This window comes from Eptatretus burgeri, chromosome 2 (assembly GCF_056783735.1).
Source record: "Eptatretus burgeri isolate ZD-2024b chromosome 2, Ebu_testis_v1, whole genome shotgun sequence".
In the NCBI taxonomy this organism is placed as follows: Eukaryota; Metazoa; Chordata; class Myxini; order Myxiniformes; family Myxinidae; genus Eptatretus; species Eptatretus burgeri.
The window spans coordinates 138,651,413-138,666,411 of record NC_140962.1 but is presented as its reverse complement, the minus strand read 5'-3'; the positions used below and the strand labels follow the sequence as shown (position 1 = coordinate 138,666,411).

At 46.1% G+C, this 14,999-nt stretch overlaps 1 protein-coding gene across 3 annotated transcripts in view; it reads right to left on the bottom strand.

Moving 5' to 3' along the window:
* The window catches only part of LOC147033275 (max dimerization protein 1-like), a 100,072-nt gene that overhangs the window by 39,539 nt on the left and 45,534 nt on the right, over positions 1-14,999 (bottom strand). The window contains exons 1-2 of one of the 3 annotated variants that reach the window (XM_085871498.1): positions 13,277-13,417; positions 12,700-12,900 (exon numbers count right to left, since the gene is read on the bottom strand). The exons of the other annotated variants lie outside the window; for them this stretch is intronic. Coding sequence (XP_085727624.1) covers positions 12,700-12,881 — 182 coding nt within the window. The 5' untranslated portion in view covers positions 12,882-12,900; positions 13,277-13,417. Of the gene's footprint in view, positions 1-12,699; positions 12,901-13,276; positions 13,418-14,999 lie in introns of those variants that run through there. 3 annotated transcript variants of the gene reach the window in all.

Sequence of the window (14,999 nt, the reverse complement as noted above, 5' to 3'; positions counted from 1 at the left end):
CCATCCTGGACCATGGATCCTACACATTCTACATCCATTTCTAATACCCCCGGCTCCCGCTCGCCTTGAGACGCCATCTTGCTTCTCGTGAAGGGTTAATTTGCTCGCTCGTAATTTGGAGGGAATCGGGGGTCGCTTCTCTCACCCCTGGACCGATTCCCGTGAATTTCGCTGGAGACAGGAGAGCCCGTTTTCCTGTTCTCCGATACCAGTGCCGCGAGGAGGGCGATGAATTTGTATCCCACTCCTGACACCAGTGTTGCGGATTTCGCGCCCGCCGGCGTGCGATGGCCACGTAACTCGAATCGCGGCGCGTCGCCCACCGGACGGACAATCCAGTCGTGACCCTCTCGGACTAACGCCGGGAACCAGTCACGGGTGGACCTTTCGGTCTCACCGCGATCGAGCCAATCAGCCCCCGCGTGGGATAGGGTTGCTCGCCAAATTCGAACTACCTAAGTACCCACGCGGAGGGTAGACCGGGCGATCGCACCTCGCCGCAGGTCGACTTCGGACACGGGCCACTTAAGCGACCCGTTCCGTACTATCAGAATAACCGAGCGGTGTTATCGTCGACCTCGACGGTTCGATTAATTATCGGGCGTATTCAGCCCACTACCAACCCTTTACGTGAAGCAAGATGGGGATTCAATGGAGGAAAAGACGAAGCGAAGCGGGAGAACAGTTCAACAATAAAGCACGTTTATTCTCGGCACACGGGAAGCACACAAATACAATTCCACCAAATGCACACAAAAAAAAGAAAACACAATTCCATTTACATAAAAAGCAAACATAAAAGTGAAAACACAGTGCAGAGCTAATTCCGACTACCGAGCACACGGCAACACTTATACAATTCTACTTCACAGACGGCGCCGACAACACATACCCAAAACCAAGGAAAAGAAATACCCTCAAGAATGAGGTAGGCCTGGGGCCGAGACCTGGTCGGGCCTACCCGTCTGGTGATGAGACGCGGAGCGGCGATGGCCCCGCAACCCGCGGGCCTCGTGGACAGTGCCTGGCAGGGGTGGGAACGGGGCCCCTGGTCGCACTATCTCAGCGCGGGGGGAACAGGAGGGGGTTGCTGATGCTCGGGGTATAGAGGATCTTTATTATGTGCGACGAGCGTCTCCACCTCGGCCAGGTCGCGCTGCCGGCCTCCCTCGGGCGCGCAGCTCCTTGCACGACGCGAGCACCCTTCGTCCGACTCGCCGCCTCTCCACAGCTCGTCCCCTCCGTTCCGACTCCAACGCACACGACGAGCAGTTCCACCGCCCGCGAAGTCTTGACTCTCTGTTCCGACTCCTTCGCCTCGTTCCGACCTTTACTACCCTTTCTCGTTCCCGTTCTGCTGACTCTCTCGTTCCTCTTGCGACTCCTTCGTTCCGATTTTTACTGACTCCGACTCCTTACTGACTCTCTCGTTCCGACTTTTACGACTCCTTTGACTGACGAACACCGTCCTTTTATCCCCCCGTAACTTCGCCTTTGACCCCCTCCCTTTGACCTTTCACCTCGCTCCCCATTGGCCCGAGAAAAAGTGGGCGTGAAGGCTTTTTGATCCACAAATTTGCATATATCGATCGCCCTGGGGGCGGGGCCAATTCGCCCCTCGCTCACCGATTGGACGGCAAAAAGTGGGCGTGTGTCGTTTTCGATCCGTTTTTGAAGCAGAAAATCCGTGATTTTGTACACGCTGTTCAACGTGCGCCCCACACGAGTCCAGCATCGGTGCCCATGAGTGGCGCGAGATGACGGTGATGCGATGGTGGCGAGTTGTGACGGTAAAGGTCATGGCGGTTGTGGTGAAGCGGTGGTTGTGGTTGGTGGTTGATGTTGTGGTTGTGATCATGGCGGTTGGTCCAAAATAAAGATAGTAAAAGAAAAACGGCTATCCTGAAGAGTCGCAGCACGTATAAATGACATGTATTCCCACTAGACAACGGGTTTGGGCCTAACTACACATGCACTTACCGAGATACCTCACCTAAGGGACCTGAATGGTGGTTTGCGAATCTGGTAACCACAACAATATATTCATATTTCCAAAATCTCTTGAATGTTCTCACCGAGGGACTCCCGAACATTGCACAATATTGCATATAGTTTTGAATGTGCAAGCCGGCTTTTAGTCAGTTTAATGCGACGAGGGATTATGGCTGCGGTCCCTGAAAAGAAAAGTGTAAACAATGCTTTGAACTCATTGATGACGGATCTCAACTCCTCGATATGAGTAAAAGTGAGATACTGACCAAGCCTTATGTCGACCACTATTTCCTTGGGCTTGCCGATGGCCAGCTCCAACAGTTTTGTCATCATCGACCGCATCCTCCAGGGTCACCTCACTCGGCCCAACATTGACAGCACTCGCTAAATCCGGTTCGGTAACCACGGTTACCCTCAACATTTGTCTCCTGATCACACTGGGAAACCGCATCGACAAGTTCAAATTGTATACCTTGCACCTGACCTTGACGTTAACCCTGAACGTCCATTCATAACAAAATCCTCCACTGCATTAGTAGCTTTGTGTGGTCTGTCAATAACAGTACCAGCAACCGGTCTCTTGACATAAATGTCCTGACCTTGGTTTTCCTATCAAAGTAATGTTTGCATCTCCTGAAGAGCTTTGCAATGATTTATGAGAAATTTGGAATGTCTAGTCCAATCTCTCCCCCAATTGAAACACATACTGGCAACTATTCCATACCAACAATGCATCTGCTTGGTCCACAACTTCAAGATGGGCATGAAACCTCGTACCATCCTTCCAAGATGAAGGGACCAAGACATCAACTCGAAGGGTGAAAATCCCATGGATTCCTGCAGAACCTTTCGGTTGGCAAAAAAGCAACACATTGATGCATCAATGCCACTGGCACTGCCTTCGTTACCGTTTACACAACCTTCTCAGAATAACTAGGAGAATGCCATTAACTTTCTCGACCAGCCAGTTCTATATGGGATGGTAAGGCATGGTCGTGAGTTGGCCACGTACACCGAACAGCTGGGATACTTCTTGCATGCACTGCAACACTGATTCAATGCTCACATCACTCAGGATCTCATAGATGACTCCCAGGAAGCTACACATATCCAAGAGAGCTTCGGCTACTGACTGTCCCAATGTTCTTCAGTGGAAGGCCACTGTGTACATGATGGCACAGTCCACAAGGGTAAGGATGTACCAGTGAACCATCCCACTCAGAGGATGGATCTGACCAACCAGATCAATCGGAACTTGTCTGAGTAAAATATGAATCAGAGGCAACCTCTTCAATGGACTCTCAGTCCATCCCCCTTGTGAATGGCCCTCTGATTTAAATATGGTGACATTGCCGAGTTAATTGCAGCCAGTAGAAATTACCGAGGATCTTGTCAGTTGTCTTCTTGATCCCTCATATGACCAACCTTCAACACTTGTTGGAGTGGAACCATCACCATCATTTGTTTGAAGGGCACAGTCAGATTCACCTATGAACAATCACCCAACAGACAACACCACCACCACACTCCTGGAACGCCACTTCTTTCTCCCTTTCTATGCTCACATTCTTCCGCTATCTGTACCTTCAGAGCGATATGTCCTCACGCTGCACCTTCAACAGCTGGTCCCTGTGCACAATGGACCTGGCGACACCCACAAGAGGGGTAAACTGATCAGCCTTCTGTACCTGAACCCATGTGGTCACCGTGTCAGCACCTTGCATGCCAGACCTGAATGGTCTGGTGCCATAGTGCCAATAAATTATCCAACTATCAGGTTCTCGATTGCATTTGGCAGGCATGAGGCTTCAACAGACCAGTCAAGTGAAGCGTATCAACTCAGTATTGACCAGTGGCAACTTCAGCACCATATTGTCAATCAATAGCACATAGCTGAGTCTCCTGAAGTACTGGTCTTCCTTTACCAATACTCCGCTGCAACCCGTGCCCATAAAGACCTGCACACAACAGTTCCCGTCATTCCCCTTCACCACTGGCATCTGACTGCTGACCCCAATGAAGGGTTGAAGGCAAGCGCTGCTCACCAGCGGAATCGCACGCAAGCAATAAATTGTCATCTTCAATGCAAGGTTCCAACTCTGCATCGAACATCTCAAACGGAGGGATTTACATTTTCACCAGGCAGCAAGTACTCACTTCACAACTTTTGCAGTTACAAGAATAATCCTTGAACACTTCTCTCAATGAAGCAACTGGCATTGCCTCAGTAACCTTTGGCACACGCATCTTGGGACCTTTCGAAGATGACCGACATTCCCTTGCTACATGCCCTATCCGATTAATCCACAATCCAGGATTCACATCCTCTTTCAGTACGTAACTGGTTCATTCTCCTTTACCCAAATCCTGGCATTGGAACCAAAAAAAGCAGTTGACAGATATCTGTTTAAAACAATCAGCAAAATATCTCCAATCCGAGCCAACTCTCCGATTCCGCACTGCCCTCTCACGCATTTGAACAAATCCCTCGAGCACGCACAAACAAGTCACACAGGTCGTCAAACATCTGGCAATTTTTGGCAGTTCAACCTGGTTTGTCAAGCAATTTTGGAATCCAACTATAAATTGCTTAGGGCTCTCCTCCATCTCGAAATCGACACTCCTGAACATGGTCATGAACCCATCCTCAGTCAAATCAAACCGCTAATCAACAACCGCCACATCCGACAGCCTGGAATACAAGTCAAGCGTTAAACTTGTTAAAAGAGCACAGAGTTACACAACCCATCCGACCACAAGTAACAAAACCCTCAAAGTTCCCTCAACAAAGGAAGAGGGCCTTGGAACTCTAGTTTGTGTAACATTATTTACATTCTCTCGGTGATGACCCACGAAGTAATCTGTACCTCAACAGGCTTCATCTCCATGTAAGCTTCTAACTTTTACTAGCCTCGCTCTCGCTTCCAGCCTCGAGCCTTTCAGCCGACAATATTTCCCTTTCAGCTTCCCTCTCCAGAACATGCTGTTTCAGCCACAAACTCCAGCCGCTTCTTGCCCTCTGAGCCCAAATTGTTCTCCAATCTCCAAAAAACTTCTCCATCCTCAACTCAGCACACATTTCCATGTAGCAATCAGCACTTCTTAAACTCCAAAACTCACAAGTTCCCTCTTGTTACCTTCGCTCACTCTCCAAAGTTTTGATCACTCAAACTGCCTTCTGTGATCACTCACAAACACCACATCACAGTCACCTGACAGATGCAGGAACAGCATCTGGCTTAGTCCCTCTTAATTAAACGTCACGGACCAACAACAGCCCAGGTCGAGACGGCCCCCAACAGCTGTAACCTCCGTAAGAACGCTCCTCACACCCAATCCTCCACACATACAGGGTACCCCCTCACTTGACAGCGATCCCTGCTGAAGGCTCCGCCAGCCTTTGACGCATGTATAGTGAACCACTGCACCACAGAGGAAAAATGAAAAACTACTACGTTATCCAAGCTACTGTAGAACTCTCATCGCATTCACATGGGCTCCAAATCAGAAGACATTGCCGGTAGGAAGATACCACACAAAAGGCTGTTAAAGTTCAGGATTGTTGACTTCTTAGTTTTCTTCAAACTGGATTGAGAACTAGCCAAGGGATAGGAAGCAAAGGGTGGTTGTTGGGGTAGAGTCAAACTGGGAAGCTTGTGAGCTAAGATGGCAAAATAAGAAAAAGAGGCTTGCCTGGGCCATGCAGCACCACCAGTGGACTACTGAAAACTGGAAGAAGGTCTTATGGACCCATGAATCAAAATTTGAAATCTGCGGTTCATCACGCAGGGTTTTTGTACGCCGTCGAGTAGGCGAAAGGATGGTTCCTCAGTGTGTGACACCAACTGTCAAACATGGAGGAGGAAGCGTGATGAGCTGGGGCTCTTTTGCTGGATCCAGAGATGGCGACTTGCACATATTGACTGTCACCCTGAACCAAAAGGGTCACCACAGCATTTTGCAGCGCCATGCAATACCCTCTGGTCTACACCTAGTTGGTCAGGGGTTCATCCCACAGCAAGATAACGACCCAAAACATACCTCCAGGCTCTGTCAGAACTATCTTAGAAGAAAAGAACAAGACGGTAGGCTTCAAGTCATGGAATGGCCAGCACAGTCTCCAGAATTAAACCCCATCGAGCTGGTTTGGGATGAACTGGACAGAAGGGTGAAAGCAAAGCAACCTACAAGTGCAACACATTTGTGGGAACTTCTGCAACAGTGTTGGAAGAACTTTCCGAACAATATTTGATTTCCATTGTCGAAAGAATGCCACGTGTATGTTCGGCTGTTATATCTGCAAAAGGTGGCTAACTTTGACGAGTCAAAATTTTCGATTAAATTCTGTTCAACAAAATGATTTCATGATTTTTTTTTATCTGCAATTGTTTATTTGTTCTATGTTTTAATTTCAGAGAACCTTGAAACATTAAACTGCTTAAATTTCAGTAAAAACCGGAAAAATGGGGGTGTTCTAAAACTTTTGACCGGTAGTGTAAATCAATGTCATTTGTTGGATGTTGTCCAGAACAGGGGCAATTAAAGAAACAGTCAGTAAGAGGTACCAAGCCACGGCCGTCTAGAAGCTCAACCTCAACGAGAAACTTCTAAATATGGGCCAAAATGAATGCAAATTTGACGCAACTTTTTTTTTTGTACAATGGAAAACAATGGAAAACAAGGACAAATGTGTCCAAGAGCCGCATCCTAAAGGTTTTGTCTTCACCAGAAGAAGAAGAACAAGAACAAGAAGAGGAAGAAGAAAAAGAAAGAAAAAAAAAAAAGAATAAAAAAACTTCCGCTATTTCGTCACGTGCCTTGATTGAACCAATAGCGAGACACGTCATGGACGATCATCGTTCATGACGAGAAAATAGTGTATTTACGAAATTACAATACATTAAATGGAATAATCTTTAAATAGTAATGTGAACTTTTCGAAACTTTAAAGCAAATGTCCAAATATATTTAAAAGTTCATGATAGACGCTCTCAAAAGGCACCGTCAATGCGAGGATGTGCACAAGTGTTTAGTATTTAAGGAGATCCGGATCCTGTATATAAAAGAGCTGAGTCCTAAAGGTTTTGTCAGAAGAAGAAGAAGAAGAAGAAGAAGAAGAAGAAGAAGAAGAAGAAGAAGAAGAAGAAGAAGACGGAATGTTAATATTTGGTGTGACCACCTTTTTCATGCAAAACCCGAACCCAAACAGAAATCCATTTTGGAATGCTTTCCTGCAATTTCTGGAGAAATCCCACTGGGAGGTTGTTCCATGCATACTGTAATGTTTCCCATAATTTGTCTGTTGACATGTTGGTTGTTTTCCTTCCTCTCAAAATAATCCAAGAAAGCGTCGATGAAATCAATCAGGAATTTGAGGGGGGGGGTCATTACCCCACGCACGTGAAGGGTTAAATAATTGGGTCATGTCTGTCTGTTCGTACTATCAGTTTATGATCAAGGAACAACTTATTTGAATTGAATGTTAGATATTGAACATGACATGAACAGGAAGGAAAGTCTGCTGTGTTACACTACTTTGGCTCTGTATTCGTCCCAACCTGAACGCGTTTTGCAGTGCTTGGACAAGTTCTTTAAAAGGTGGTGAATGTAACAGGAACTGTCAAGTGCAACTCTGGGAAGTGGGCATGGCAAGTGAGAGGGTGCAGTATCGGGGTGTAGAAGAGCCCGCCGATATGGCTAAGTACAATGCCAATTGACGCTGCCTTCGACGATAATTATAATCAATAACGTCTCCATCTTCTAGACTATGGCTCAATAGCGTCGTATTGCAGTATATAAAGGTGGTATATATAAAAAAAAAATCTGCTTCAGTAGCCCTAAACTTCAGGATTTATTTTTTTTTTTGTTTTTTTAAATCTTCAAAATCACTATTTTATTAAAACTGAAGTATATACTTGAACACCGCGTGGGGTATTGTGTTCTATCAAATCCCTAGTTTTAATAGTCGTGGAATTCCTCATTCCACTTTTCTTTGTAAATAAGTTTCAATGACATTTGCTATAGGTTTGGGGTGGTTGTGTGGGAAAACAAAGTTGTCACCAATTAGCCCCTTTCCTGGCGAGATGCCATGCTGGAGGAGGATCCGCTTGAATGTATCAACATTCATTGTTCCTTAAATTCTCACTAGATAAACACCAGCAGTAGAAATACGTCCCCCAAACCTGAACAGAGCCTCAACCATGCGAAATATTTTGTGCTGAGATTTAAAACAACCCCCCCACCCCCAGCAGGGATTTAAACCATTTGCACCGTTAGTAGTCTCACCACCCTCCACACACTCAGATTCTTTTTGTGCCCATTACCTGACCCTGGGTACTACCAACACATGTGCACATTATATTACGACTCGTATGAAAGCCTGTCAAAAATGACGGGTTGGAATCATATTATTTGAAATATTAAGAGACTGGAAGATATGTTTTGCAGCAAGAAAAAGCATCATTTTTAAAACACATTACCCTATTTTCTTTATCTTTTGGGACCTTTTATTGTGAGGGTGCATCCTCATGAGCGTGCCAAAGCCTGAAGCCTCAGCTGAGCACGAGAGGTGTACTGATATCTCAATTTGACATCACACGAAAGTAAATGAACACTCGTTTTACTCTGCATGTGTTACACATCATGTGCAGCGAATTTCACCTCCCTGCACCCTATATTTATTGTTTTTTTTAACGCTTCTGTGCACCGCCATTGAGGCCCGGTTGCAAGTAATTTCCAAAAGACGACGTGTAATTACTCTTTAATGGAAAATGTTTGAGTTTTTATTTTTATTTTTTTCGGAAAAAAAATACACCGTGGTGAACAGTGGTGTTAAGAGATTGGCCTTTAAAACCCTTCTTAAATCATCCCTTTGAAGGGGGACAGACATCACACAAACAAATACACACATTGTGTTTTACATGGTAGATGCTCCAACAGGAATACAAAAATGATAAATTCTACAAAAGGTGCTGCTAGTGGCCAGACATAGATACACTTGCTCCATTATATATACTGTTGTGGGCCAGGGGTCGGTGGCGGGAAAAGCTACGTCGTCTCCAGCAGACTCCCGGGAATTGTAGGCAGTCGCTCGGATAACTCGCGAGCCGGCGGGTCATTTAACCGACCGACCGTGGAACGCCAATATCTCGACTGCGTGGCGAAAGGTTATTTTGTCTTCATCCCATGTACCTAAGTAACCATGCGGTCTCGGCTACCGGGGATCCACGCCCTCGGAACGCCTGGCCGAACCGGATTCACTCTACCGGTAGCGGTCAAATTACACCTACCGACTTCCACTCTGCCACCTGCCTTTCCGGCTCGGATGCAGTCGAACGGGCCTGCCCAGGACGTCCCAGCTCCAATTGTCCGATTACCGGGGATAAAACCCTGCCTATACTCAGATCCGAACCATGCTGGACCAATTCAAGAAGGGACGGAAACGGACTGGGGACATTGTATTTATTATTGAACACGCACACACCGTATTTTCCGTTGTATAAACCGCACTTTTTTTTTAAATCGGTAAAAAGGTAAAAATTGCGGGTGCGGTTAATACACGGATATAAAAAGAAAATAATAACATCAGTCTTAAAAACAATCAATACTGAATTTAAATTATATTCCAAACCAGAAGGGCACTCGGTAGAGCGCAAACCACCACCACGTATTGCCTGATCCACGAGAACACATCGGGCCCAATACATTTTTGAAATATCATGCCATATATCGTTTTTGGCTCAATCTCTCAATGGTGAAGATCACTTTAAAAATTAAATAATTCTAGTATCCGGATTCGGATTTTCACCAAAATCTAATTATTTCTTCCTTGTCACACACACACAACCTGTCCACCAAGTTTCATCCGAATCCTTCCACAACTTTTTGAGACATCGTGTCATCTATTGGTTCCACACTCTCAATGGTGAAGAATCACGTAAAAAAAACTATCGGATCTTCAACAAAATTGAATCAATTAGTCCTTGTCACACACCCAACCTATTCAACGAGTTCTAACTGAACCCGTTCACAACTTTTTGATATATCGTGCGATACATCGTTTTTGACCCGATCTCTCAATGGTGAGAAATCACTTAAATGCGAGTAGTCGGATCCGGATCTTCACCAACATCTAATCAGTTCGTCCTTGTCTCACACCCAACCTGTCTACAATTTCATCCTGACCCGTCCACAACTTTTTGAGATATCCTGCACACAAACAAACAAACAGACAGACAGACAGACAGAAAGGGGTGAAAACAAATTGCCCTTCACCTTCGGTGGCAGAGGTAATGAATACTTTTTTTTAACAGTCAGAACTGCTGTTTAAATTTTGAAAATCAGTTCAACTTCAGAGTTTGTGCAGCGTTTTATTAACTGTGTGCGGAAATTAAATTTCATTTAAAAAACGGAGACACCCGGAGTTTAGGTGTGTGGCGTACATAGAGCCTCGCGGCTCTGAAAATGCCATTGAACACAAAATAACAACTCCTGGTCTCATCAAAAGAATAATTATTCAAAATAGCTTGTCTAATAAGAGCACCCACCTCAAATCAGCTTGCTCGCAAACTTACGTGCATCCGACAACAGGCCGGGGGCGGTCACGTGACCCTCAAGAAGGGCCGCTTTGTGTTTCACAAGTGCCTTGGGTTATGTCACGTATCATCCGTTCTATCTCTCAAGATGTCAGGTGTTCGTTCACCACAGCATTCAAACTCTGTCTGCCAGTCTGCAGAAGAGTTTTGGAACCGGGAATCTGGGAGGCGATTCAGCATGGACGAGTCCGTCATCCAGCGCTGGAGAACAAGCAAGGCAACAATAGAGAAGATGCCAAGGAAGAATGCGGCACTGAGGGGAAAGTCAATGAAGTGGCCCTCAGTTCGAGGAGCGTCTCGTCGCTTGGCTCCGGGAGAAGAGAGCAGAGGGTTCCGCAATCTCAACACTTGCTCTCAGGCTGATGGTGAAGAGCTTAGTCAAGGAGGATGACATTGGGGACTTTACGGCCGGCCTGTCATGGGCCTACAGGCTCATGGCATGCCATCAACTGTCGGTTCGATGCCGCATACACCTCTCCCAGCATCTTCCTGATGATATGGCTGATAAGACGCGCTTCTAGTCCGACATCATTAAGATTCGCCGAGAGCATGAACATCCCATCAGCAGGATCGGAAATGCCGACCAGACCCTCCCACCCCTTGCCTTCGTCATACCGAGAAACCACCATCACAGTGAAAGGTGAGTGCAATGTGACAATCAACACCACTGGTCACGAGAAGGACCGATTCACCGTAATGCTCACCTGCATCACAGATGGTGGCAAGCTTCCCCTGCACGTCGTGTTCATAAGGAAGACATTGCCCAATGACAAGTTTCCAGCCGGCATCATTGTTCGTGCACAGCAGAAGGGATGGAGAGACAAGGGACTGGTCCAGGACTGGGTGCGGACGGTCTAGAGTAGTAGGCCGGATGGCAGTCTCTCTTGACAGAGCATGCTAATCCTGGATGTGTTCAGATGTCGAAACCGACACCAAAGCACTGCTCTGTCAGACAAACGTCGATCTCAACGTCATCCCAGGTGGGACGACATCGCTCATGCAGCTCCTCGAGGTGTCCATCAACAAACCGTTCAAGGACGGGCTACGTCGCTGCTGATCCAATTGAACAATGAGTGGGGAGAAGACATGCACCAAGAGCGGAAGCATGAGCAAGGTCGACCTTCCGATGATCTGCGGCTAGATCTTCAAGGTGTGGGAGGAGATACCGCCGGACATCATCAAGCGAGCATTTTCGAAATGCTGCATCTCCAACAACACGTACAGTGCAGAGGACGACATCATTTGGAAGGAGGAGGCTGAAAATGACGGTGACAGCAACAGGGAATTGATCGACCCTGATTCGGACAAGGAGTTACGTGCCGTCTTCACCAATGAAAGCATTGACGAAGATTTCCTCGGGTTTAGCTGAAAAACTTCATCAAACCCAAACGACCCTTTTCAGGGCCACTAATCAACAAGATATATCTATGATACCGGAATGAATCCCTTTTTCTAAAAACAAACAAACAAACAAAAATCCTCTTTGTAATATTGTTGCGGCAATGGGTACCGAGACATCAGCTTGTCACTCAGGGGGATTAATCCCCGGTTGTCCTCGGTAAAGCCAGACCTGGGGTCACCGCTCACAATTAACATTATGGTACGGTGGGTTGTTTTAGAAACACAAATGCCATCAAGTCAACCACCAGTTCCAGTGTCCACCATCTAATTATCCCGTTTAACTAGAGGTCACGTGGTTACCTGAGCGGGGAGCGCGCCCTCGGCAAAGCACCAATATTATCTGATTAGATTTTAATTAGGGCGGCCGAGTGTTTTAACCGCTGGTGCGTGCTGACGATTTTTTGGTCAAATCTGTGGTAATTACCTCCCAGTCTATCAGGTTCGGACAATGCCAGACCAATGGAAGGAAAGGACAAAAACGGACAGGTTGGAAATCGACAAATAATTTATTAATAATAAAATAAAGAAATAAAAATAACTTTCTATTTGCTGAGGTAAATAAAGAATGAATTTCAAAACAAAATCAATCAAAATGCCAGGAAAGAGACAAAGAGCAGATGCTTATCAGGGGTTGACTTACAGCTAAACACAGACAAGGGTACCCAGCAGATCATTCAGGGGGAGGGGAGGGGGAGAAAATCGTCACGCTCACCAGAAAGTCGTCCATGAAGCGAAAACGTCCTGAAATGCGTGCGCGCGTGTCACGTCCGTCGCCAGCACCCAGCTTTGCCGTGCACCCTCTCGCGGAGCAGCCTTGAACGCCAGTCGAAGTGTGGAGGACACCGAGATCGTCCGTTGTGGGTCTAGACCCTGGTGTTGTTGGTGACCAACCATGCCTCACTTGTTGTCGGCGCTGCTCACACGCACACGCTCGCTTGCCGAACCACTGGGAAGGACGAATTGTCTCATTGGCGCTGATCAGGCACCCACACACGCACCACACGCTCGCTTGCCGAACCACTGGGAAGGACGAATTGTCTCATTGGCGCTGATCAGACACCCACACACGTACCACACGCTCGCTTGCTCAAGCACTGGGAAGGACGAATTGTTTTGTCGGCGCTGGTCAGACACCCGCTTCTTGCTCGCTTCTCTCGCCCTTTTTCTCCACACGCTTCTCTCTCCACACGTTTCTCTCTCCACACGTTTCTCTCTCCACACGCTTCTCTCTCCACATGCTTCTCTCTCCACATGCTTCTCTCTCCACACGCTTTTCTCTCAGAACGTACCTCTCGCTCGTTTTTATATGTCCGGGCCGTCTTCACCGGTCAGTCTGCCCCAAGCTCACCCCGCCCCACTGGTGCACAGTTACCATGACGCCCCGTGAGCTCCCAAAAAAGGCGGACGTCGGAGCTCATGAAAGATTGTAGCTGAGGAAAAATAAGGGCGGGCTTCAGAGCTCGTGAAAGAAATGTGTATAAACGTGTCTGTTGTAAAGAAAAAAAAAAGCTTCCCATAAGGGAGAGGATCTATCCTTTACCCTTCTCAACGCATCACATTTAAGATCCCATTAGACACGGGGATGGGATGGACTAATCTGAACATACATTTAAGGAAATAACTGTCTGAGGACCTGGATGTGTAAATGCATTCATCAGACCGGATTCTGAAATCAGAAACAATATTTAAAAAATAAAGGGGTTTTTGACAGCAACTCGTCCATGGAGACTACTTTCGATAGGAGACCTGATAGTAGAAAGGTCCACTTGAAGTCCTGTTCTCTCTGCCAGTTCTTGTGTAGGTTCAGCATTTCATCTATAAGGAATTTATTGTGGGTGTCTCCTCAATCTCTCCACCCCGCTCAATGCCCATCCACGTGCACCTCTCACCTCCCCCCCCCAATGCCCATCCACGTAGTCCTCTCCATCCCCCCCACCTCACAAGCGCCTCCCCCCCCTCAACCTTAGACCTTCCACATGGGCCACTCCCCCATCTCATCCCTCAACTAAAGCCACACGCATGGCAGATGCATGCAAAACGGTACCTTTGACATTTTGAGTAAATTATTAATGTCTTCTCCATATTCTCATAAAGCTTTGTTGAAAATTTAATGACAAAAAAGGTTTTAAAAAAAAAAAAACTTGTAGACTAGACCCATGTTCTTCATTGCATGGCCTGCGAGTCACTGGCGGCCCCTGGTGGCCTAAAGTATGGCCACTGACGCACGAGCGATAATACACAAATGTGAAAACACACCATCATAATCTTCCATAAATGCTATCAAATGAGTGTTTGAGTGTTCCAATGGGAAACATAAAAATAACACGACAACATCAGTAGATGGCAGTTTGCAAACAATTACGCTTGCAGCCCAGTAACCACAACAGGAAAAATAAAAAAATAAAAATGAGAGTACGTGGAGGTGGGGCCTAATAGCAGCCATTTTGGAGTCCTGCAGGCGGTGTGGCGGCTCTCACAATGACGTCTTATTGGCAAAAGTGCCCCCCTTCTTTAAAATAGTGAAAAAAAAAAATCACTGGCCGAGACGGACACAGACGCGCACACGGGCAGGGGGATGCACCACAAAACCCTGTGTCCCGCAGAGCAAGGGATGGGCTAATGACGGTAAACAATGCAGAATGCATGGAACAACCTCCAAATGGAATTTCTCAAGAAATCGCAGGAAAGTATTTCAAAATGGAGATCTGCTGTTCTGCATAAAAAAGGTAACCACAACAAATATGGGAATTACACAGAATAATATTGTAAAATACAAATCATTTTGGTTTCTTTCATTAAACAAGTTCATCACGGAACTTTTATTGATCAAAATAAGCTAAAGTGACGATAAAAATACATATTTTCCAAGGTGGTCGAGAGACACACACAAACACACACCTTTCCTTACTACCCAGAAGTATATATATATATATATATATATATATATATATATATATATATATATATATATATATATATATATATATATATATATATATATATATATACTTA